The following is a 24,739-nucleotide window of genomic DNA, read 5'->3' on the forward strand; positions in this document are numbered from 1 at the left end:
TGTTATCAAATACTTAAACTTAGAAATGGTAAACATTTTTTTATCATAGTGTTTTGTCTTCATGTAGGCTTAATGAGGAGTTCAAAATTAAAGACAAATGCTACAATAATTCTATTGTGAAGTTCTCATGTTGCTGACAAGACCTCCTAATGATGGTGAAAGACCCCTGAGGTCCAATCAGCCACAGCTAAGAAACTTCACCAAACTGGCCTGCAAACAGGATATGTGGTAGCACTTTTAAGGCTCAAGAGAAATAATTTATCTAAAGGTAAATCAGCAAAGACTGATTGTAACTGAGCTAGTTGGCATTTTTCATTTTACTACTTTACTTCTTTCTTGGTGAACTAACAGCTACCTGGGACCCTGGCCATGGAGCTATGTTAGACAACTTCATAGGTAAGATCTCCTTTTCCCCAAGAAACCACATAATCATAGATTTTCAAGTTTAAATGAATCTTACAAATTATATAATCACTGTCATCCTCATCAATCTGAGATTTTAACCCCTCTTCAACTTGCAAAACATCAAGAAAGATCGACCCATCTACAATACCACCAACTTTGAACAAAAAATACTTGGATTTATTTTCTCAGTGATATGTATTTAAATTAGTTATAGGAATAATATAGTTAGAATTAAATTAGTTATAATAATTATATACTGCAAATTTGCATCATTTTTTCCTACTTAATAATACAATGTAAGTATATCCTATGATATTACACAATTTTTAAAACACTTCTGTTAAAAACTACACATCAATCAAAGAGATGCACTATATTTTAATTATCCATCTTTCCAATGTTGAACAGTCCATGTAGTTTCTAAATTTTCCACAGGTTTTAATAATTGTGTTGAATACATTTATAAACAATTATTTTTATGTTTTAAGAATATTTTTGTTTAGGGTTTATTTCTAGAAAGTGTATTGTGGAGCCAAAGATAAAAGAAAAAATTAATTTTTATTTCTTTAGTTATTTCTAAACTGATTTTATTAATTATGTCTAATTCTTACTATATGTATAATATACTCTCTTCTGACCTATAGGGTAAGTCAACCAGAGAATAAGGGAATGCAATGAAGCTGATGCACTTTGTTTTCACATATGGATACATTTTCCAGCTTGGGAAATTAAAAAATAAAGCTCTTTTAAAAAGGCAAATGAACTCATATATAAAACAGAAACTGACTCACAGACATAGAATACAGACTTGTGGTTGCCGGGGGAGGGGTGGGAAGGGATAAACTAAGAGTTTGAGATTCACAGATACTGACTGGCATATACAAAATAGATAAACAACTTTATACTGTATAGTGCAGGGAAATATATTCAATATCTTGTAGTAGGTCATGGTGAATAAGAATATGAAAATGAATACATGTTTATTCATGTATGACTGAAGAATTTTGCTATACACCAGAAATTGACACAACATTGTAAACTAGCTATAACTCAATTAAAAAAAAATAAATTGAAAATTAAATATCTTTGTAATGAAAAGACATATTTTAGGCAGAATACATCTTATTTTGTTTATGTTTCCTCTTTTCTTTGGGAAATTTATGTCCCTAAATGTCCTCATTCTATTAGAAATGCAGTGTCCTGTAACCAGGAATGATGGAAGATGGATGCTGTGGAAAGATGGGAGAAGTAGGCATGAGAATGCCTGTAGCAGAAACATAAAGGGGTGGGAAGGTCACTCACATCATGGAGGGATGGGTTGCTGCTGTTTGGTAATGAAATTTCAGTCACTAAGGACATTTAACAAGGACACTTCTCATGAGTGTGTAAAAAAACATACATTAATATATATAGTAAGTATCCAATAAATATTTTTTGAATGAGTGAATTTGACATAGGCATTTAAAGTAATAGATTTTGCATGTGTCAGGATTATGTGTGTACATGTGTAAATATCTAGTGCATTACCTACCTCTCCACCTTATCTAGCAGATTATTTCTTTTTGTTCTCCACATTAAATTTTTATTTTTAGAATTTTGAAAATAGGGGTTTTTTCCTTGATAGATCCTTGTGTGTTGAACACCTATGCAAGAGTTTTTCTTTTTAAATCAAAAATATGAAAACTCAAAATTTACCAAATATGACTATGTTAAATTATATGTGGAACAAATTTTGAAGAATAAAAACTATTGATTTGCAAACACTATAATTACCTAGAAAGTAAAATGATCCACTAATATATTCTTTCTTAGAGGCAATTAATATTTCATATTTACCCTATAAGTGTATTTGAAAATGTTAAACTGGAATACAGATTACTTTCAAATGTTTATTTATGTTTCTCATAAAGTAGAGAGTGTGATAAACAGAGCAGGAGGACGAGAACACTTGAATTCATTGTAGGTTTATGGTCTGGGGAAGCAGGTGTATTATTACCCATGGAGAGTGACAATTCACCAAGCTTCACTCATAACCTAGTGAGTTTCAGGCAGTGCAGACATTATTCCAGGCACTGTGGTAGGTGCAGTGAATACCTTATGTGTTCTGGTAGGTACCAAGGAGAGTGAGTTGCCAATGACATAATACATTTCCCAAAAGTACCTGCTTATGGTAGATATTTATTGATGATATCTTTCTTTCCACAGTTAAAGTGAGGATTCAAATATAAATTCTCATGGAAGAGGAAATAACTCTTACGTGTGTGCAGCAGCTTTCAGGTTACAATATACACCTGAGAATTACAATTTGCAAGCCCACAGACACAGAGGAGGAATCAAAACCATGGAACACAGAGATGACTTAGCAGAGTCACATGGAGCTGGAACAAGAAAGAGAATCCAGATATTGTGTAGACAGCCTAGGATTTTCTCAGTAAATTACTGACCAAATGTTGCCCTATAGATGTTTTACAGGTGACAGGTACGAGGTGTCTGAAGAGATGGGAACATCATGGAGGACGTAAGAGAGAACTGAAACAAGCACTGAGGCAGGAGTGTCAGGGACATGATCCACAGGTACAGTGACTGCTTTTTCTTTTACCAAAAATTTCAGATCACAATTCTTTCATGATTAATAAGTATCATTCCCTATTCTTTTAGATAATTGAGTCCCCAGGAAGGTGTAACTTGCTGAATGGATCTCCTCATGCCTTCCAACAACGTGACTGAGTTTGTTCTCTTGGGAATCACGCAGAATCCACACTTGCAGAAAATACTGTTTATTGTCTTTTTGCTCATTTTCTTATTTACAGTGTTGGCCAATCTGCTCATGGTCATCACCATCTCCCTCAGCCCTGTACTTTCAGCTCCCATGTACTTCTTTCTCCCCTACTTGTCCTTCATAGATGTCCTCTTCAGCTCTGTCACAACTCCTAAAATGCTCATTGACCTACTGTACCAGAGGGGAACCATCTCCTGGGGTGGCTGCATGACTCAGCTTTTTGTGGAACATTTCCTAGGAGGATCAGAGATCATCATCCTGGTTGTCATGGCCTATGACCACTACATGGCAATCTGCAAGCCTCTTCAGTACATGACCATCATGCAACAGTGGCTCTGCCAGTTCCTGGTGGTGGTGGCCTGGCTTGGGGGGATCCTACATGCCACTGTGCAGTTTGTTTTTGCATTTGACTTGACCTTCTGTGGTCCCAATGTCATTGACCACTTCAGGTGTGATTTCTTCTCACTGTTGAAACTTCCCTGCAGCGACACCTACAGGCTTGGGGTGGTAATGACTGCTAACAGTGGGGGCATGTTCTTACTCATTTTTTTATGCTACTCATCTCCTACATAGTCATCCTGAGCTCCCTGAAATCCCACGGCTCTGAAGGACGGCACAAGGCCCTCTCAACATGTGGCTCCCAATTTACACTTATGATACTCTTTTTTGTCCCATGTATATTCACCTACGCACGTCCTGTGGCCACCTATCCTGTGGACAAGTTGGTAACTATGTTCTTTGCAATCCTCACTCCTATGTTAAATGCTATCATTTACACAGTGAGAAACATTGAGGTGAAAAATGCCATGAGGAGTTTGTTGAAGAGGAGAGTAACTTAGGCTGTTCATGATGCCAAGAAACTCATGATTTATATACATGGGAGGGTTATACATGTTGTAAATTGTGAAAAAAAATAAGAAATTTTGCAGTCACTGACAGAAAAAAATGGCTCAGAGACTAAATTTTGTTGAGTATTTTATTTTGACGAGACACTCATTAGGCATTTTGATGACTTGTAATGCACTTTACCAAAGTTTTAATGTTCATGTTCATAGCTTCAGAATAACCAATGGTAAAAACAACAATAAACTGCTAGTTTGATTGTAGAATATATTTTACTCCAGAGTCTTACTGCTACTTTGCCAAATTTTTCATATATGTTTGTTGGATGAAATTGGCTTTTCCATAGCACCTTCATCTCAGAACTCTTGTTTTTGGTTATTCTTGGCAAAGTAAGTAAGGAATAGAAATTCTTAGATAGGTACGTGGGGAAGAGACAGTTGTTTGAAGGAGTCACTGCTGATTTTTTCCCCTTGCACTATGCATTTACCAAAAGCAAAAAGGGAGACCTCACAAAAGGAGGAAAGAATAATTCAAAATCTCTCTCTCCTTTCTATCTTTTCATAGCACAACAAATAAACCAGAAATTACAGATTCCTATTAATTTGGTTTTAAATTCTTAAGCATCCCTATGGCTCACAATTTTTCTTGACTATAAAGAAAATGTTTACTTTTGTGATATTAAGACTTCAGGAGCCATGTGAAACAAAAAGTGTAAACTTACTTTCATTCAATTAAACAAAAAGGTATATATTTTGGTTTCAAAGCTATTAGTCTATAGGTCTGATACATACTTTTACACTAAATGAACACCTTATTATCTATCAGACATCTTCACTTCAGTTGATTCATCCATGCACTAAACTGGTAATTCCATTATTAGGGTCCCGTTTTACAGAGAAGCAAATTGAAGCCAAGAGAATTTTACTAATTACTTGCATCACATCACACATGCTTACCCTATAAATTGTGCCAGAAACTATTACACTGAAATGCACCTTCCTTTCAAAGGTTTTAGCTACAAAATTCCAGTTAGGTCTTTAAAACTCAGTCTTACTTTCAATGAATCACAATTGTATCTGGTATGTTTCTGTTTATAGATAAGAAAAGTTATATATATATTAAAAGTCTTAATGATTCACTTTGACCTTCCAGAAAATGTTGTCAAACTTGTTGTAGCCTTGTCTCATCTGTAGGTATTAATTTCAGCACTACAAGTTTTTCCTCTTTTTGAAATTTTGACTTATGTCACTTCACTTTTACAAAAGATCAACATTAATATGGTAACAAAAAAGTTTTAAAGCAAACAACCCCTACTGATTTCTTTCAGTCAGTGGAAACAAGTCCTAATGTTGGCCTTCATTAAAGCAAAGTGGCTCAAGCGAACTTTTGGAAGGTGAGGGATACCTGCAACTCTACTCTATACATGTGGAGAATATTAGATCATTCCGTATTATTACATAACTCTTTATAAATTAGACTTTCTCTGATTGCAACACTCCAACTCATGTTATTTCTCACAAATGTACCTTCACAAACTTGCTGGTCAAATGGAGCTACTTCTTTCCATAATTTGACAATACAATAAAGCCAGAGCATGGTACTGGGGCAACTGTGTTTACTAAAATGTGCATGGCTGTCTCAAATTCATAAGAAACAGAACATTTTCTCCAAAATCTAAGCCTGGAAGATGATATAGTCATCATTTCATCTATAAAATGATCAAGTTTACAATTGCTGGTGGGAACTAACCATTTCAACAGAATCTAGACTAAATGACATGTAGTTCATTTTGTCTTATGACTCTTAGGTAGGAGATGAGAGTAATCCAGGTGTAAGGATAGGTAAAGTATTGAGTAACAGTCATTTTTACTCTAGGACCAAACAGAGGAATTGAAGAGGGAAACTAAGGCCAATGATTGTGTCTTAGAGGCTATAACAAGGGCTCACTGAAGGGGAGCAAGGGGGCTGAGATTACTGAGGCAAAATTATACATTGTCAAAAGCAAACTTGGAAGATACAAGAACTGAAGGACAAAATGTAAGACTTTCTGGAGTTCTCAGTTGTTTAAGTCTTGCTAATTTGTGAGTAAGTTTAAGCCCTGTTAAGATGTTTCTTTACACTCACCATCAAAAATCTCTCCTGAGGACAAACTGCTATCTGATTATTTCCGATTCTTTAAAGAAAAAACCTAGAAGGAAGTAAGTATGTTTCTTCTGAAATTAATGAGATGAGTATTGTTTGGATATGTTGTGTCAGGATACTTTGGTTTAATCTGGACTTTTAATTTAGTGAAAATATTAGGCATTAGTTGAAGGGAATGAGCTAATTATTGTTGAAGGCCAACCATGAGGCATACATTTTGATAGGTTCTTTACATACTTTAATTTTCTTAATATAGCAAAGGTATCATTAGCGAGGTTTTTACTCCATTTCATACAAGAAGTAAATAAGACTCAATGAAGATAAGTAACAGTATCATCTTTCAGACTTTGTTTCCTCACTCTTCCTACTTCACGTTATTCCTTGATACTGAAGTGGGAGGAAAGGGTGCAGGGCACAACCACTGAAGGAATGACACAGCACTTGAGGATGGGACAAACTGGTTAGAATGAAGATGGTGGAAGATTCAACTTCCAGTAGACCTTGAGCCTAATTGCATGCCCACAGGCACCATGACAATTTTTAGGCCGACCATAAAAGGTCAAAAAGTGGGTGGGGGGGTGTGTCCTGGAAATCCTCACCCCTTCCCCAAAGTAGTTGGAATAATCCTCCTATTTATTAGCATATGAAAATACCGAGTCCTTGAAACCTAACAAGTCTGCACCTCGTGGTCGCTGTCTCTCTTGCCTTCTGAGACGGCCCGCACTCTGTCTATGGACTGTGTACCTACTTTCACTTTAAACTAAACACCCCACACCCTTCATCTTCTCTCCCTTTCTGAGACGGCCCACATTCTGCCTATGGAGTGTGTATCTCCTAAGCTGTTTTCCCTTCAGATTGAGACAGACCCCACACTCTGTGGAGTGTGTATCTCTCTAAATAAACTTGCTTTCACTTTGCCATGCTTTGCTCTCGAATTCTTTCCTGTGCAAGGGAAGAACGTATTCACCCACAACAGTGTCATGATGTAAAAACACCAAAGCTCGGATCTGATCTTGGCTACACTGTGAAGATTGCTGTTGGGTGTTCTTCCCTTATTTATTTATTTATGTTTATGGGGGCTGGGTGAGGGGGTTTCTTCTCTTTAGCTACATGTCAACTTCCATTTAACAGGATACTTGCACTCTCTTGACTTCTCTCATGTCAGCCAAAAGCCATGTAATGATCTCATTTGTGCAGATATACTACCCTTCGTGGGCATCATGAAAAGTGGGATGTAACAGGCTCAAGAAATGAAATTCAAATGGTTGAATTTCAAAGGAAGTGACACTTGGGTGAAAGAGATATTTGGAGGAAAGGTGAGCCACTCAATCATCGAGGAGACTGATCCTCTATTTGGGACTGAGGGTAGCACCTTCAACAGCTGAATAGGTGCTATTTCCCTTGGGCTTTTCCCCTTGTTGTCCCATTCTGTTAGCATTTATTACTGGGAAAGTGGCTCCATGGCCAGTTCAGCTTAGGAAATTTTGACTTATTGAACCAAAAAAGACTGTTCAGTGCCTATAATGGAAGAGAATTGTAGGAGCTGGGTATACAAGGTAAAATTATACAAACAGGGTTGTATTTTGTGTGGAAAGTAAATTCCAGTAAGGAGTAGATGGGTAATAATCAGGTAAACAAAAAAAGAAAAAACAAAAATATAATTTTGCTAGTAATGGATTTGATAAATGAGAAGCCTTGGGTATAGATTTGTGTAGTTGAAGCACCACAGAATTTCAGTATGGTCAAAATTTAAATAAGCACATTAAACCCCTTCTATTTTTTTAAATGTTTGTTTTTTAAAACGTGCATTTGACGGGAGTGCTATTTCTCCCAAGTAGGTAAAAATTGTTTGGGGGGGTATGAATATTTTTTTACTGTATATGTATTTATATATAATACACAGATATAAATAAATCATAAAAATAAGTTGTACGTTTGTAGCATTACTATTTTAGAGGGTGAAGTGACTAAGGGTCTAAATGCCAAAAAAAAGCACCTTTGTGGGGCAATAGTGGAAAAACAGTTGAGGAATATTGCCTTGAACCTTGTCTGAATAATTACATTAGCATATGGGGTAACTTAGAATCTTAGTAAGGGCAATCTAAACAAAGAGGTTGGCCAGTCACCTGTGAGGATCATATTCAGTAAAACTGGAAGAGTCTTCCTTCTCCAGGGACTTCCCAGAGTGTACGGTCAAATATATTAATGACCCAGTTGTAATCTATGAAGGGTATTATTAAGTGTACGGTATTGGTACTTTTACTTTTAAAGGTAGAAATGAATGAAGGCTATAACCCCAAATATTTCTAAGTTGAAAACAAATCATTTGATAATACTAATTCTTTTGCAGTGAGAAAAGATTTAGTTATTTTTCTGGCTAAGAAACATTTTAAAATCCTTTATTATGGCAACTGTCCTGCAGTTAGATGTGACACAATTTTAATAATAGCCTTGAGAGATGTAGACAGCACCAGATTGGGTGACAGAAAAATTCAGTTCTGGTACCAGCTAGGTGGCCAAAAACAAGTCCTACTGACATTTTCATTTGTTAATACAGGGAGATGGATCATCGTGTGGCCATTCTTCTATTGAAAAAGAGAGTTTAGTTGTGGAAAAAATAAGTGAACTTTTAATACCTTGATCTGGCTTTGAGCTGGTAGAGCATTGGGTTGGCATGTCTCCAGTGAAGCTCTGCCCCTGGGAGAAGTGGATCATCACAGGGACAGATGGACATTCACTGGTATGATGATTAGTGCCTCGGTCAGCAGAGACACAGCCTCAGAGGGATGCAGGTGAAATGATGCAAGTCTGCACATGTTGAAATCCTGTGTCATTTGAAAATTCTTCAAAAATAGTAGAAATCCTGGTTGTGTCAAAATAACTTCCCACTAAGTATTTGGATGATTTGTTTCCAGTGTAAGTCCCGATTTACTCACTTCAGTGTTAGGAATTGCTAAGTTGAAATGCTAATGTATTATGAGTCCTACCTTTTTTGTACATAAAACTTTGTATGAGTACATCCTTGATGAGGTGAGGCCTTTGGTTACCCTGACTTGATTCTAGAAAATTTACTTTTACAATCTCTGCCTCACACTTACAGGGACCATGAGGTGGCTGGTTTTAGAGGTCACAGAGACCACATCAGACTGAGTTGTGGAGGTGATTTTAGAAATGTTTTGAGTATTAAACATGATATTATTAATTTGAAGTACTATTTTGAAATCACTGAAATAATTGAATCACTTGTATACATGCACAACTATATTTTAAATGTGCTACTAGATCACCTGTTTTTTCTGTATAAACAAATTTTAGCCTCAAGATGGAGAGCTTTGAGCTATCGACAGTCTTTAGCTTAATTTACATTCCTCTTGGTTGGCATTATGGAAATTTAAGTGTTTACCTTTTGGACTCTATCCAGATTATGAGATTAGTAAATAAGTGTTTGTTTATGTTTCAGAGATGATATGTTAGGAAAAGGAGGAACAGGAGTAGCTGGAATGTATAGGACACTTCAAGACAGATTTTATGTTTCCCACTTTTTCAGCAATTTTCTCTGTATATGTATTATATAAGTAATATATATAATAATAATATATATAGTATATATTTCTGTGTTCCTCTGGTACCAACTTCCTTTAACTTTATTCTTTCACTAATCAGTTTTGGAAAGACTTTCTGTTTTGGTCAGTATATATTTATTATAGTTATTTAATGAAACTAATACATTGAACTAAATATATATGTGCATGCATATATGTATATACATGTAAGTCAGTGCTATGGGTGATGCATTAGGTTGCTCAGGAATTAAGCTTGTTCCCTTTGGAAGCATTCCAAGACAGAATTAATTTTTATATCTACAAATGCATATTAATTTTTTTCCAGGGAAAGTTCTACTGTAGATAATTCCATGTCTATTCATCTTTCAAGGAAATCACAGTGAGTTAGGAAGACTAACTGACTGAAATAAGCCTGCAAAGCCCTGCACTAGAGACAGTCTTAGTGATGCACATGCTCAGTGCACAGGCCTTGTGAGCAGCACAAGGCCCTACTGCTCCTTAAAAATGACAACACAGGGACACTCCCTAAATACACTGCTGTCACCCTCCTGCTATCCAGGATTTTACTGAATAAATCATCTAGCTCCATAAGAAATTTAGACACAAGAAACACAATCAACTCTAAAGTTGTCTCCTTGGATTCAAATCCAGTATTTATTACTTGCTAACTGTATATTCTTAAGCACATTAATTATTTTGCTTCATCTCAGCCATACTGTATGTCTCATCATAGCTAATTGTGAAGATGAAGTGAGAAAACATGTATAAAATATTAGAAAAATTTCTAATACATAAGATATACTAAATAATATATTATTGTTGTTAGTTTGAGTTAGACACTTAGATATGTGTATAGATTATATATCTCTATATAGATATTGCATTGCATTTAATTTAGCTTTATCTGGAGGCCAACATTCATTTTTTATCTCACAGTGAAATTCTGTGAATGAATGATTAAATGAATGTAAATTAAAATGATTTAAATTTTTACCTCATTTTTAAAAAAAGTATATATTCAATGTTGATAATATTTAGTGTCTGTAAGGCTGTGGGGAAAATTACTCTTTAATACACAATTTATGGGAATGAAAGATGCTTCAGGATGTTGAGAGCAGTGTTACAGGATCTACCAAATTTAAATCTATGCATATTTGTTTTGTTTGGTGATGACATAGATTTCTCCAACAGAAATATTCAAACAAGCAAGTAGTGATTTCTGTAAGTTATGTTCATTGTAACCCTGTGTATAAGGCAAACTATTAGAATAAATTTTGAGCAAACATGGACTTATTAAAGGAATCATGTGGTAACCATAAAATGGAATGATATGTAGCAATTAAAACGAAGGAAAAATCATAAGTACTGACAAATAGTGCCCGTACAAAGTGCAACTAGAATTTCAAATGCATTAGTATATACTTATGTACTTTGACATAGAGTAAAACACATACATGACTGCGTATATACCTACATACAAATGCAACTCTAAGGAGCATTTACTAAGTTGTTAATAAAGGGTTGAATGAGAATGAGCACTTATGGTTGGGAGAGGTTCTTGGACTTTAAATTTCTGTCACTCTATCTACCTATATAAACTATGTTCCTTGGGTCCATTTTAAATTTACTTTAAATTTTTATAAAAGTATATTATTTTTATTTGAACTATTATACTTTTTGTTAAAATTGTGTTTTAGAGAACAAGTTTGGAAGAATTTTCTCTTAAAGTCAGTTTAAAAAGCTATATGTTGCCAAGTGTGGAGGAGTCATTGGACTGATATCCTGCTGGCCATGGAGCATTTAATGCAAACATATGTAAACACATGGTCCATAGGCAAGGGACCTGTTTTAAAATAGTTTGTGGTCTGTATCATCCTCCTCTTGCTGGGAAAAGAAATAAGGAAGCTGGTCTAAGCATTTTATGTTTAGAAAATCACTTATTCTTTACAACAAAATTGCACAATAGGTGTCTTTTTTTTTTAATTTTACAGAGAATAAAAGTGAGGCACAGAGAGGTTGTCTGACTTATTATAAGTACTCAGAACACAGAAGTAACTCTAATGTGAAAATTCAAAAATTTACACAGATTTCTTTAGGATTATAGCTCTTACTACCCATCCCTAACTGAACTCCAGTCTGGCTGGGTGCATCTACTCAAGACACTTCATACCCGGGATTAATGGGGGGGTGGGAATGGGACTAAGTTTTATGAGAAACACAAAACGTGCCAGGCCATTATACTACTTAATAAACATTTAAACGAATATAAGTTCACATTCTTATTACATTTTACTGTTTATAAGGTTGAATATTAAAATTTAAGCTATAATTCTAGGAACTTAATGTTTAATACCACAACTCTGAAAAGCAACTGAGATTTAGGGGAATAAATAACTTCTGGTTAATTATATCCCTGGAAGGTCCATAATGAAACCCAGGTTTTCTGATGTCAAAAGTCCCTGAATTTTGACTCTACACCGTGTTTCCCCTTCTTTCTTCATGCCTTTTTTGTATAGTTGTCCTTCTTGTTCAGTTTCTAAATTTACAAATTTGTAATATTCTCAATGCTCGTGTCAAGGATTAGCTCACTTCATCTTTTTTGAAGTTTGTAGATCATACTGATATTTTCCCTTCTGGAACTTATTTTGTACGTGCATTGTTTCAGGAGTGCTCATGCAGTCTTGTCTCCCTCTTTATGGAGAAGGCATTGCCTTGAATCTTTTGCATTAATATACATGCTATGAAACAGAAATATATACAGTCTAGGTAATAATTAGACAATTGATGAAATGTAATTCCTCACTTCTTTATATGAGCACTCTTTTGAGCAATGGCATTTCACAGGAACACTGGAAGGAAACAGACAACATCACAAAGAGGATTTGAAGGCAGTGATTCAACATTCAACTGGGAGTCCAGGTATGGTCCAGCTCTTGGTTTTGGCTAAAACATGTCTAGGGATAAAAATGGTAAAGATGGAAGATGCGAAATGGGATTCTGAGCCTCACTGTCAGAGGAATGGCAGCCAGGCTCTGAGAACCGTACTCGGTTCTGGAGACATAGGCTAGCACCAGTTTGCTTGGGTGCCGTGGCTCAGTGAAATTTTCTTTAAATGAATTCAATTTCATGGATTTATATAAATTTAATTAAATAATTGGTATGCACACAGCACACCATTCAAAATTTTGTGGATAGAGAATCAATTATCTATCCCTAAACATCCACATAAGGAGTTAAAACTGATATGAAAATTGTCCTTGAAAATACCCTGATTTTTTGAGAATATGTCCTTTTTCTTCCCATAGGGCTATTAACTTTTTTTCTTTTTTTTTAATTTCTTGGCCTGGATATGGGAGAGGTTGGAGTTAATCTAAACTGCAGATTTGCAAAGTGTCCTGGAAAATATATCCTTTGTTTAATAAGAGAAATGAGTCTAAGAATGGGTCTTTGAGTGTTGAGAAGTTTCTTAGAGAACCTGTAGTTTACATCCCCATTTAAAGCAATGATCTCAACTACATTCTCATCAAGGGACAGACAGCCTCTGCTTAAGTATCCCAAGCAAAGAGAACTTTGCTACTGAACCAGTTCTTTTACCACATCATTTGACTTTAATATCACTTGTATTTAGCCAGTTGAGACTATTGTTCACTATTCATTGGTGTAGTGTAACACTTAGAATTTGTGATTCAAAATGAGATTACCTGGATTTGTAATCTCCACATATTTCAGAAGAGAAGCATAATGTGTCTGAGCTTTATTGTCCTCATCCTCAAGGTAAAATTTGTGACAGTACCCATCCCATGTGTGATAAAAAGATGTAATAATGCAAATAGCAGACCAAGCAACTTGCTGGTACATAGGGAGTACAAAATAGATGAGTCATGTTTTATTGCTTTTTTCACTATTATTTAGAATCCTTTGTTTCATCTGGGTGTGGCTCTACACACACACAAAAAAATGGAATAAATGATTGACACTGATTCAAGCTTATCTGCAAGGATGGTGTTGGACAAGTTGGATCTGGGTCTTCCTGGAGCAGAGAAAGAGATTTAAGGTATTTTTTTTCAATTTTGCATATCTGGAAAATAATTAGAATCTTGAAAACTTAGTTAAAGGTTATAACTTGTAGTTTCAGGATTGGATTATATTTATAAATAAAACATGGTCTTTATTGTAGAATTATCATTGGATTTCTCACTGAATTTTATTATATAACTATTGAATGAAATAAGCACAGGAAGCATATATTTATCTCAGTGGAATGTTGTGATATTGAAGTTATTAAATGATCAGTATCTATTCCACACCAAGCACTCATCATAAAAGAAGCAATATCACTTGTTATTGGTGTTGATTTTGATTCAGGAAAAGCTGGACTTGAACTTGGCTTCAATATTTACTACCTGTGGGTATGTGGTTTCATTTTTTTCATGACTTTTTGACTCAGTGTCATCTCTAAAATGAAGAAACTGTCTCACAGAATATTCCATTGCTTGGTACAGAGTAGGGATTTATTGAATATTCACAGTAATAATAATATTCCAATTTGAGGGGAAGAAATATAGATGGAAAGAGTACAGTTCTTAATAAGTGAAGAGTCCTTGGGCTACAACCTATCTGTCTTGTAAGATCTTCAATGAGCATATTTTAGGTGATTGATAATTATATGAAATACATAAATGAAATAAGATGAATTTTTCCAAGTTCTTGGTTATTAGGTGTGTCTAGTGATAATTAAGGTCAGATCATTAGCTTGGGGTTCTTGAAGGACAGTGTCTGAGAGAAGGGCTTGAGTGTAGGTGGTTCATTTTGGAAAACAGAAGGGAGGTAGTGAATGGGGGAGAGTGAAACAGGGAAGGAAAGATAGTGAATCTAAGATTGTAGTAAGTTGCTTACCGTTTATCCACTGGCTCCTCCTACTAAAGATCTAGGATTTCCTTGAGATATATTAATTATTCATATTATCAGGTATGTGTTTGCACCACAGTGATGAAGAATGGTCTTCTAAATGTCTCAAGCAACAAGTGTCAGGAAGGATAGCTAGATATACACTGGAGATAGAAGATTTTGGATGGATTAGTAGGATCAAGCTGGTCTCAGGATATAATTTTTATCAGCTGGTTGCTGAATTGGTGTCCAGGTAAAAAGATAGGACATGACGGTATGAGACAGAGTGCAAAAGAATGTCCAAAACTTTCAGTTATACCTAATTAAAAATAACATTCTTTGTAGATTTTCCAGCTCAGACTGATAAGTTTACGTCAGTCCACAGTAAATGGAGAATCCCAACAACGTGACTGAATTCATCCTTTTGGGCATTACAAAGAATCCAGAGCTGAGGAAAATACTCTCTGCTGTGTTTCTAATCATGTATGTGTCCCATCTTGGGAAACCTCCTCATTGTGGTAACCGTGGTCACAGATCAGAGTCTGAGATCACCTATGTATTTTTTCCTTTCCTCCTTGTTCCTCATGGATGCCACCTAATCTTCTGTCATTGCCCCCAAGATGATTGTGGACTCCCTCTCTGAGAGCACTGTCATCTCCCTCAAAGGCTGCATGACCCAGCTCTTTGCAGAGCACTTCTTTGGTGGAGTGGGAATCATCCTTCTCATTGCCATGGCCTATGACCGCTACGTGGCCATCTGTAAGCTGCTGCACTACATGATCATCATGAGGCCTCGGGTGTGCTGCCTGTTGCTGGGAGGGGCCTTGCTGGTGGGATTTTTCCACGCAGTTATACAGCTTCTCTTCATGTATCAAATCCCCTTCTGTGGCCCCAGTGTCATAGACAACTTTATGTGTGATTTGTTTCCATTGTTGAAACTGGCCTGCATGGACACCCACATCCTGGGCCTCTTAGTCATCCTCAAAAATGGGGTGATGTGTGTGTCCATCTTTCTTATCCTCATCACCTCCTATGTGGTCACCCTCTGCTCCCTAAAGACCTGCAGCTCTGAAGGACGGCGTAAAGCTCTCTCCACCTGTGGCTCCCACCTCACGGTGGTCGTCTTGTTCTTTGTGCCATGCATTTTCTTGTACATGAGACCTGTGGTCACCTACCCCATAGACAAGACAATGGCTGTGTCCTTTACCATTGTTGCACCTACGTTAAATCCATTGATCTACACCTTGAGGAACACAGAGGTGAAAAATGCCACGAGGAAACTGTGGATGAAGGAAGGGACCTTGTGTAGTCATTAACTTATAAGCTAGAACCAATCTTTTCTGAAGGACAATGAGATGTTACCCTCCCCATCCCAATTTATTCCAATCCTTTGAGGAGACAGCAGCCAATGACAGGTTTTAATCATGCGAGTCAGGTTAAGATCATGTTACTGCCCACATCTCCAGTACATTTCTCTGTCTCTGTCTCTCTCCTTTTTTAACCTGCTTTTTCAATAATTCAAGCATTTCTCAGTTCTAGATTTTGTTTTTCTTATGCAGCTTACTGCTGGAGTGCTCTTTTCCAGAGTTTTCACTTGCCTGTCCAAATCTCATTTTTTCCACTTTCAGTTGAACTTCAACCTTCTTAGATGAATCTTTCCTGATGACTTTCTCTAGCTCCCCTCAGTAATTCTCTTCATCTGGTTTTATCCTGAATATCAACAATCACAAACTAACCTAAGTTATTTGCTGCTTTCATTTTCTCTGTTTTCCCCACAAGGTGGTAATCCCTGTGAGGTCAGGGGTTATGTTTATTTGTTCATGCTAGGGTAGAATATTGCTGTTCTCCTAGTAGGTGCTTAATAAATAGTATTGAATGGATATAAATTTAAAAGTAGCTTAGCTTAGGGAGTAGACAAGATAGCAGAGCAGAATGATGCTCTTAGCTAACCTTCTCTCATGAATACTCCAAGAGAGACATCCAGGGACCCAACCATTTACTCAGAACACCTGCTGAACTTTGACAGAACATCACCTATTTCAAAAGACAAAATTTGTCACAAGTCTGGCAGGATAAAAAAAGAAGAACCAGGAAATTAGTGCACAACCTGTACCATGAGGAGGAAGAAGCAAAGGAGAAAAAGCGCTCTTATGCTGGGACTCCCCATCTCCAATGGAGAGGTCAGCAGGGACACAGGGGTAAGCTCTGAGGCTTGAATCTGTGCACAGCAGCCCTAAGTGAAACTGGAACAAAGGGCCCCTGTGACCCCCAACCCTCGATGCCAGCTGGCAGGTGTGGGCTGGGACAGGCTGCCTGAGACAGAGGAGTGGGGCTGACTGCACAGACACAGCCTGTACAGTGGCAGCCTCAGGTGCTGTGGCCTGGAGGGTATACAGAACAGAATAGTGTGTGTCACCCATTAAAAATAAAAGAAGAAACAAAGCAAGTAACACTACTAGTGTACATTTTGGGGAGAAGCCGGGTGCGATGCAGCTGGGTCATAGCTTTGTCTCCGCAGACCTGCAGCAGCATTGCTGGCACGTTCTTGGGAGAAGAGATGCAGGGCTCATCCCAGGCCAGTGTATCCACTGGTGTGCGGCTCCCAGGCTGAGGTGGGATTGAAACTTGAATCTGTACCCAGGGGCTCCTAAGCTTCATAGACAGGAATGAGATTTGTTTACAACCCCAAGCAGAGGGGACCCCTTTGCTCTGCAGGTGTTTTTGTGGACCTGAGTCTCTAAGACAAATGAGCAAAGAGTGGAGTTCTGGCATGCCGTTGGGGAAAAGGCTGGTGTGGCCATTTACTGCGAGCCCACCTACATCTGCAGATGTGGCACTTGGGACAGAATTGACCTAGTGGCCCAACCTGAGGATCGCTGGAATGAGAGAGCAGGGTCTGTGCATTGGGGTGAGTGTAGGGGTGATGTTTGGTGCTGGGGGCAGCACTGACACAGTAGCACTAACATGCAGTCACTGAGGGCTGGGGGCACTACCAGTGCAGGACTCTAAGACTAGCAAGGTGCTGGAGCTGGTGTTGACCTGACAGAGCACCATGATCCAGGTGTGCCACCCAGAAGTCAGCAAAACTGCACTTGTAGCACTGAGAGCAGAGAACCTGGGGGACACTAGAGCAGAGCACTGACATTCCCGTGGTCAAAGCAGGGACAAAGGCAGAGTCAACAAAGAGTACTTAAAGCACTCAAACCCCACCAGCTATGCACCACAGCTCAGAAACAGGTCTGGAAGCCTCCATTCCACCAAAAGGGGGAAAGATCTGGCCCCTGTCAGAGCCATGAGAACCACAGAACAAAAAGGAGGCCCCACTCAATAAGCAGGGAAGGTTCTGGTCACCACAACACTGCCCACATCTACAATCAAGGGAATAACAGCCAACACACATGGAAGAAAGACATGGCAACCATCCATAGTAAAAACAAACCTCATTACAAAATTATTAGGTGTGCAGGCTACACAAGAATGCATCCTCCTTTCATACACAAATCAATCAATGTGGTACACTATATCCACAAAAGAAAAGACAAAAGCCACATGATCATCTCATCTCAATAGATGCAGAAAAAGCATTTGATAAAATTCAACACCCATTTATGATTAAAAAAAGAAAAAAAACTTACCAAAGTGGGTATAGAGGGACCATATTTCAACATAATAAAAGCTGTTTATAACAAACCTACAGCCAGCATACTTAATGGTGAAAAACTGAAAGCCTTCTCACTAAAATCTGAAACAAGACAAGGATGCCCACTCTCACCACTTCTATTCAACATAGTCTTGGAAGTCCTAGTCACAGTAATCAGGCAAGAAAAATAAATAAAAGGAATTCAAATTATAAGAGAAGAGATAAAATTGTCACTATATGTGGATGATATGATACTATATGTAGAAAACTCTAAAGGCTCCACACAAAAACTATGAGACCTGATAAAATAATTTGGCAATACAGCAGGATGCAAGATTAACACACAATAATGAATTGTATTTCTTCACACAAACAATGAATTAGCAGGAAAAGAAAGTAAAGAAACAATTCCTTTTAAAATTGCATTCAATCAATAAAATATTTAGGAATAAATATGACCAAGGAGGTGAAAGACTTATAAGAGGAGAAATACAAAACATAGATTAAGGAAATTAAAGTTGACTTAAAAAAATGGAAAGATATCCCATGCTCTTGGATTGGAAAATCAATATCATTAAAATGGCCATACTGTCCAAGACAATCTACAGATTTAATGCAATACCTATCAAATTACCCAGGGCATTTTTCACAGAACTGGAACAAACAATCCTAAAATTTATATGGAATCACAAAAGACCCAGAATTGACAAAGCAATATTGAAGAGAAAGAATGAAGCTGGAATAACTCTACCAGACTCCAGACAATACTACAGAGCCACAGTAATCAAAACAGCATGATACTGTCAGAAAAAATGACCTATGGATCAATGGAACAGAATAGAGAGTCCAGAAATAAACCCACAGACCTATGGTCAATTAATATTTGACAAAGGAGACAAGAATATACAATGGAGAAGACAGTCTCTTTAGCAAGTTGTGTTGGGAAAACTAGATAGCAGCATGTAAATCAATGAAGTTAGAACACTCCCTCACACCATACACAAAACTAAAATCAAAATGGCTTAAAGACTTAAATATAAGACAAGACACGATAAATTTCCTAAAAGAAAACATAGGCAAAACATACTCTGACATAAATCTTAGCAATGTTCTCCTAGGCCAGTCTACCCAGGCAATAGAAATAAGAGCAAAAATAAACAAAAGGGACTTATACATTTATAAGCTTTTGCACAGCAAAAGAAACCATGAGCAAAACAAAATGACAACCTATGGAATGAGAGAAAATATTTGCAAATTATGCGACTGTCAAAGGCTTAATTTTCAGAATATGTAAATAGCTCATAACACTTAATAAAAAAAAAAATTCAAAAATGGGCAGAAGACCTAAACAAGCAGTTCTCCAGTGAAGAAGTACAAATGTCCGAGAGGCACATGGAAAATGCTCAATATAGCTACTTATCAGAGAAATGCAAATCAAAACTGCAACAAGGTATCACCTCACACCAGTCAGGATGGCCTTCTGAAGCATCACAAAGTAACTGAAAGTCAAAAGAACTTTAATTAGATTTTGACAGAAAGTTTGTCAACAACATCTGAAAGTTTCAAAACACTTAGTCAAATAGGATCGTAGGTCACTGTGAATATGTATTCACTTAACGAAGTGACAAAAGATTTCAAAAGCAAATGCAGACCACTCAGAGGCAAGGAAGTTCACACAATCTGTTATTCAAAAGCAGGATTTAAGTCAATTTAATCTGTCTACAGAGAGGAACCAAATCTAGCACCTGTACCAGCCTACTTTTAATTTAATAATCCAATCACCTAATTGAATTTAATCTAATTTCAGCCTGAAGAGGCACAAAATTCCTTTTTCAAATCTCCCTTTCTACAAACATTTCATAAATATCTATAGCCATTATTAGTGTCTCCCTTATGTCTCCATCCAGAAAAACAAAACAAAACAAAACAAAACAAAAAACTAGTTTTTGAATTAAGGTATACTTTTTTTGACAAAAATGGATGTACATGTGTGTGTGTGTGTGTATATATATATATATATATATATATATATAAAGGTATATATAGTGTTTTCTTTATCCATTCATTAGTGGATATTTTGGTTGTTTCCATGTCTTACTCATTATAAATAATGCTGCAGTAAACTTGAGAGTAGAGATAACTTAGCAGATTCCTGTTCTCATATTGTTGGATATATTTACAGACATGAGACTGTTGAACCATATGGTATTTTTATTTTTAATGTTTTTGAAAAGCTCCATTTTGTTCTGCATAGTTGCTGAACAAATTTATATTCACACAGAAGTATAGTAGGGTTCCATTTTCACTACACCCTCACCAAAATGTATTGTCTGCTATGTATCTCATATAGCCATCCTAATGAGTGTAAGATGATACCTCAGTTTAATTTTGATTTTCATTTCCCTGTTGATGAGTGATGTTGAGCAACTTCTCATGTCCATATTGGCCATTTGTATGAAAAGTACCTATTTATTTGAAAAATATCTATTCAAATTCTTTGCCCACTTTTATTATTTATTTTTGATGTTATTTAGTTGTAGTTCTTTATATATTTTAAATATTAACTTACTATGAAACATATGATTTGCAAATATTTTCTCCCATCCCATAGGTTACTTTTTCATCTTGTTGACTGTTTTCTTCAATGTGTAGAAACAGTGAGGATTTAGAGCTTGAGATCCCGGACTTCAACCTGATGTTATGATGGGATGAGACTTAAGATACCTGATAGCTTTTTCCTCTTCCCTCTTGGAGCCCTAAGCTGCCCTTTTACAAGTCTGACAACCACACTGGACAGACATTGTACATTGTCTTATATCACATGGAGAAGGAAAAAGACCCAGAAGAACCCAGTCTTGTAGCAATCCCTGCCAAGGAACCATTCATATAAGTGAAATAATCTTTGACCCTTCTTACAAGCCCAGCAATCAGCTGAATGCCAGAGAGTGACCTCAGTCCATGCCACATGGGACAGAAGAATTGTTTAGTCAAGTTCTGCCTAAATTCATATACTGTCAGATACAGACCAGTGAAAGGCAAAATAGCTCTATGTGTGGACAGATGCAGGCCTGTGTGTGAGCACATCAAATACATATACTTGTACATAAACAAATGCTTTCAGATAGGTAGTCAGATACTGATCTATGTGCCATCATATACACACCTATGTGTCTTCACATTTAGACACACACACACAATTGTATAAAGACCTACATACTATTGAAAATCTATGTACAAGTGGCCATAGAGATTCTCATGAGGTCTGATATAGAGCTGAGCTGTGGTGTAATACATACCTGTGTATTTGTTGATACAGGCCTAAGATTGTTTCAAAATAGACACATGCCTGAGACTTTGAGAACTGTGCTGTATTTCATGCTAGAAAAAGACACAAAGACCTTTCTGACCAGATCATTGAAAATATGAATCAAATGTAAATAAGAGGGGCCTCTTTTTAAATAAGAAAAACATACAGCAGGATTCATGTATACTCTGTGAAGATGATTATAAATTTTTATTGAGACATCAATCAATCATTCACAATGTGTGTTTTTTTTTCCTCCTGGATAGAAACACAAAATAGTAAATTGTAGTTCTTAAAGTAAACATGTAGTGTTATGACATTCTAAATACATTTTATGGGGAGTCTTCAAACTTCACAAAATGACCCTAAAGTTTTGGAGAAGGTGGAGAAGATGAGGAGAATGACCCCCCAAGATGAGTACTTTTTTTTATTGAGTTATAGTCATTTTACAATCTTGTGTCAAATTCCAGTGTAGAGCACAATTTTTCAGTTATATATGAACATTGTCACATTTCATTGTCACTTTTTTTTGCTGTGAGCCACCACAAGATCTTGTATATAATTCCCTGTGCTATACAGTATAATCTTATTTATCTATTCTATATATGCCTGTCAATATCTACAAATTTTGAAATCCCAGTCTGTTCCTTCACACCCCCCACCCCCTTGGTAACCACAAGTTTGTATTATATGTCTATGAGTCTGTTTCTGTTTAGTATTTATGTTATTATTATTTTTAATTCCACATATGAGTGATCTCATATGGTATTTTTCTTTCTCTTTCTTGCTTACTTCACTTAGAATGACTTTCTCCAGGAACATCCATGTTGCTGCAAATGGCATTATGTTGTCAGTTTTTATGGCTGAATAGTATTCCATTGTATAAATATACCACATCTTCTTTATCCAGTCATCTGTTGATGGACGTTTAGGCTGTTTCCATGTCTTGGCTATTGGAAATAGGGCTGCTATGAACATTTGGGAAGGCTTGATCTCCAGAATATATAAGCATCTCATACAACTTATAAGAAAGAAACAAACAACCCAATTCAAAAATGGGCAGAAGACCTAAACAAGCAATTCTCCAAGGAAGACATACAAATGATCAATAGGCACAAGAAAAAAATGTTCTATATCACTAATTATCAGAGAAATGCAAATCAAAACTACTATGAGGTATCACCTCACACCAGCCAGAATGGCCATCATTCCAAAATTCATAAATGACAAATGCTGGAGAGGCTGTGGAGAAGAGGGAACCCTCCTACACTGCTGGTGGAAATGCAGTTTGGTGCAGCCACTGTAGAAAACAGTATGGAGATTCCAAAAAAGACTAGGAACAGAATTACCATATAACCCAGGAATCCTGCTCCTGGACGTATATCCAGAAGGAACCCTACTTCAAAATGAGTACCCTTGACAGTGTAAAACTTGATGTACTAAATAGAAAATTTTAAAATTGATACTGAAATGAATAATTATGATGGAAGATTATTATGCCATTTTAACTTAGTTATTTCCTTATCACAAACAAAAATATATTATAGGTGGGTTAAAAAATAAAATATTTTCAAAGGTTGTATATATTTTTGAAAAAAGATTAAAATTGATAAAATCATTAGGTTATGAAATTTACTAAGAATGATGTGATAGAAAAAAATCAAAAAGTAAAAGAATGTTAAAATAATATCTTTATATAGAACATTCATAATTATAGCATAAAAGACACAATAATTATAAATATTTGTAGTAAATGTCAAAGAATAGTAAATATTTGTAGCAATATTTTATATATATATATCTTTAATGTAGAGTGTGTTAATCAAAATTTATCTGAAAAAATTACTCACTTCACTAGATCAAGGTTTCAACTAATTGACAAAGTCTATAGACTAGATTCTGGGTCCCCTGTATTGTTCAAGAAACAGAGAACACAAAGACAAGAAAATTTACCTGAGTTCAGGGAAATTATAGACCAATGAACAGACACAATTAATAAAGACTTCTATCTCATCAATTGAAATAACTACAAACATTTGAAAATTAACTAAATGTCTGACTTAGTCCATTTGGTTACTAACAAAGAAAACTTTAGACTGGGTGGTTTAAACAATAAACAGTTATTTTTCACAGGTTTAGGGATTCAAAAGTCCAAGATTAAGGTGCCAGCAGATTGCATATCTGGTTAGGTCCCTTCCCTGTTGATAGACAGTGGCCGTTTTGCAGTGTCTTCACATGGAAGAAGGGTCAAGTGAGTTCTTGGGATCTCTTTAAAAGGAAATTTATCTCAATGATGAGGACTCCATCTTCACGACCTAATCAATTCCTAATGGTCCCATCTCTAAATATCACCACATTATAAAGTATTTAACTTCTGATTTTGGAGAGGGACACAATTCTCACTCCATAGCAACATCTAAAAGTGAAAGAATGAATTACATAAAATCTGATCAACTCAAATGTTTGAAATTTTTGGAGGATAGTATTGTAGTTGAAAAAACTTTGAGATGATATAAAAAATCTCCACTTAACAAGTATAAAAGTCAGGATATAAGATTTCTCATACATTGTGACTTACTAATAAAAACCATCCATTGCCCCAAAGACTTAGCCCCCCATAAATCAAGACTAAAAATTGGAAGCAGAATAGCAAGCTTTCTTGACCACATTCTATTGACCATTTAGAGGCAGATAATATTTTATTTCAACACTGATTCAGAGAGAGAGACTATTTTATGAATATGTCTTCAAAAAACCCAATATATTTTGGCCTCTTTATTACCTAGTAAGCAGTATTTCATTAATAAGAGAGATAAGATAGTATATATAGTCAACATCTTCCTTAACAATAGCACCCATAGTATCTGGTATCATGTTCTGTAGTTCATGCTTGGAGCACATGGATCATGGTTTATACTAAATTTACAGATGAAAGGAAGAGTTTGCATCTCTATAGATGGCTATGAAACACTGTAAGCAAAAGAGCAGTTGGGGAGATTGAAAAGGAGCAGATGTGTTCCCAGATATTCTACACTATCTGGGAAGATTAATGATTGATCTTAATGAAAATATACATCCGGACAAATCTGCTCCACTTGAAGAGAAAATATGATTATACAATTGGGAAAAGAAGTAAGATTTGTTTATTTTTCTGCATATACACCTTGTTCATTCAG

At 36.2% G+C, this 24,739-nt stretch overlaps 1 protein-coding gene and 1 pseudogene across 1 annotated transcript; both read left to right on the forward strand.

Annotated features, from left to right (window-relative positions):
• The first annotated feature begins 3,097 nt into the window (after positions 1 to 3,097).
• On the forward strand, positions 3,098 to 4,023 carry LOC141574855 (olfactory receptor 4C46-like). The gene is given in 2 exon segments (XM_074352113.1): positions 3,098 to 3,731; positions 3,734 to 4,023. Coding segments are annotated over 2 exon segments (924 nt in total).
• Positions 4,024 to 15,007: 10,984 nt separating this feature from the next.
• LOC105076751 (olfactory receptor 4C6-like) lies at positions 15,008 to 15,935 on the forward strand (annotated as a pseudogene).
• The last annotated feature ends 8,804 nt before the right edge of the window (positions 15,936 to 24,739 follow it).

The sequence above is a fragment of the Camelus bactrianus genome, chromosome 23 (assembly GCF_048773025.1).
Source record: "Camelus bactrianus isolate YW-2024 breed Bactrian camel chromosome 23, ASM4877302v1, whole genome shotgun sequence".
NCBI lineage: Eukaryota > Metazoa > Chordata > Mammalia > Artiodactyla > Camelidae > Camelus > Camelus bactrianus.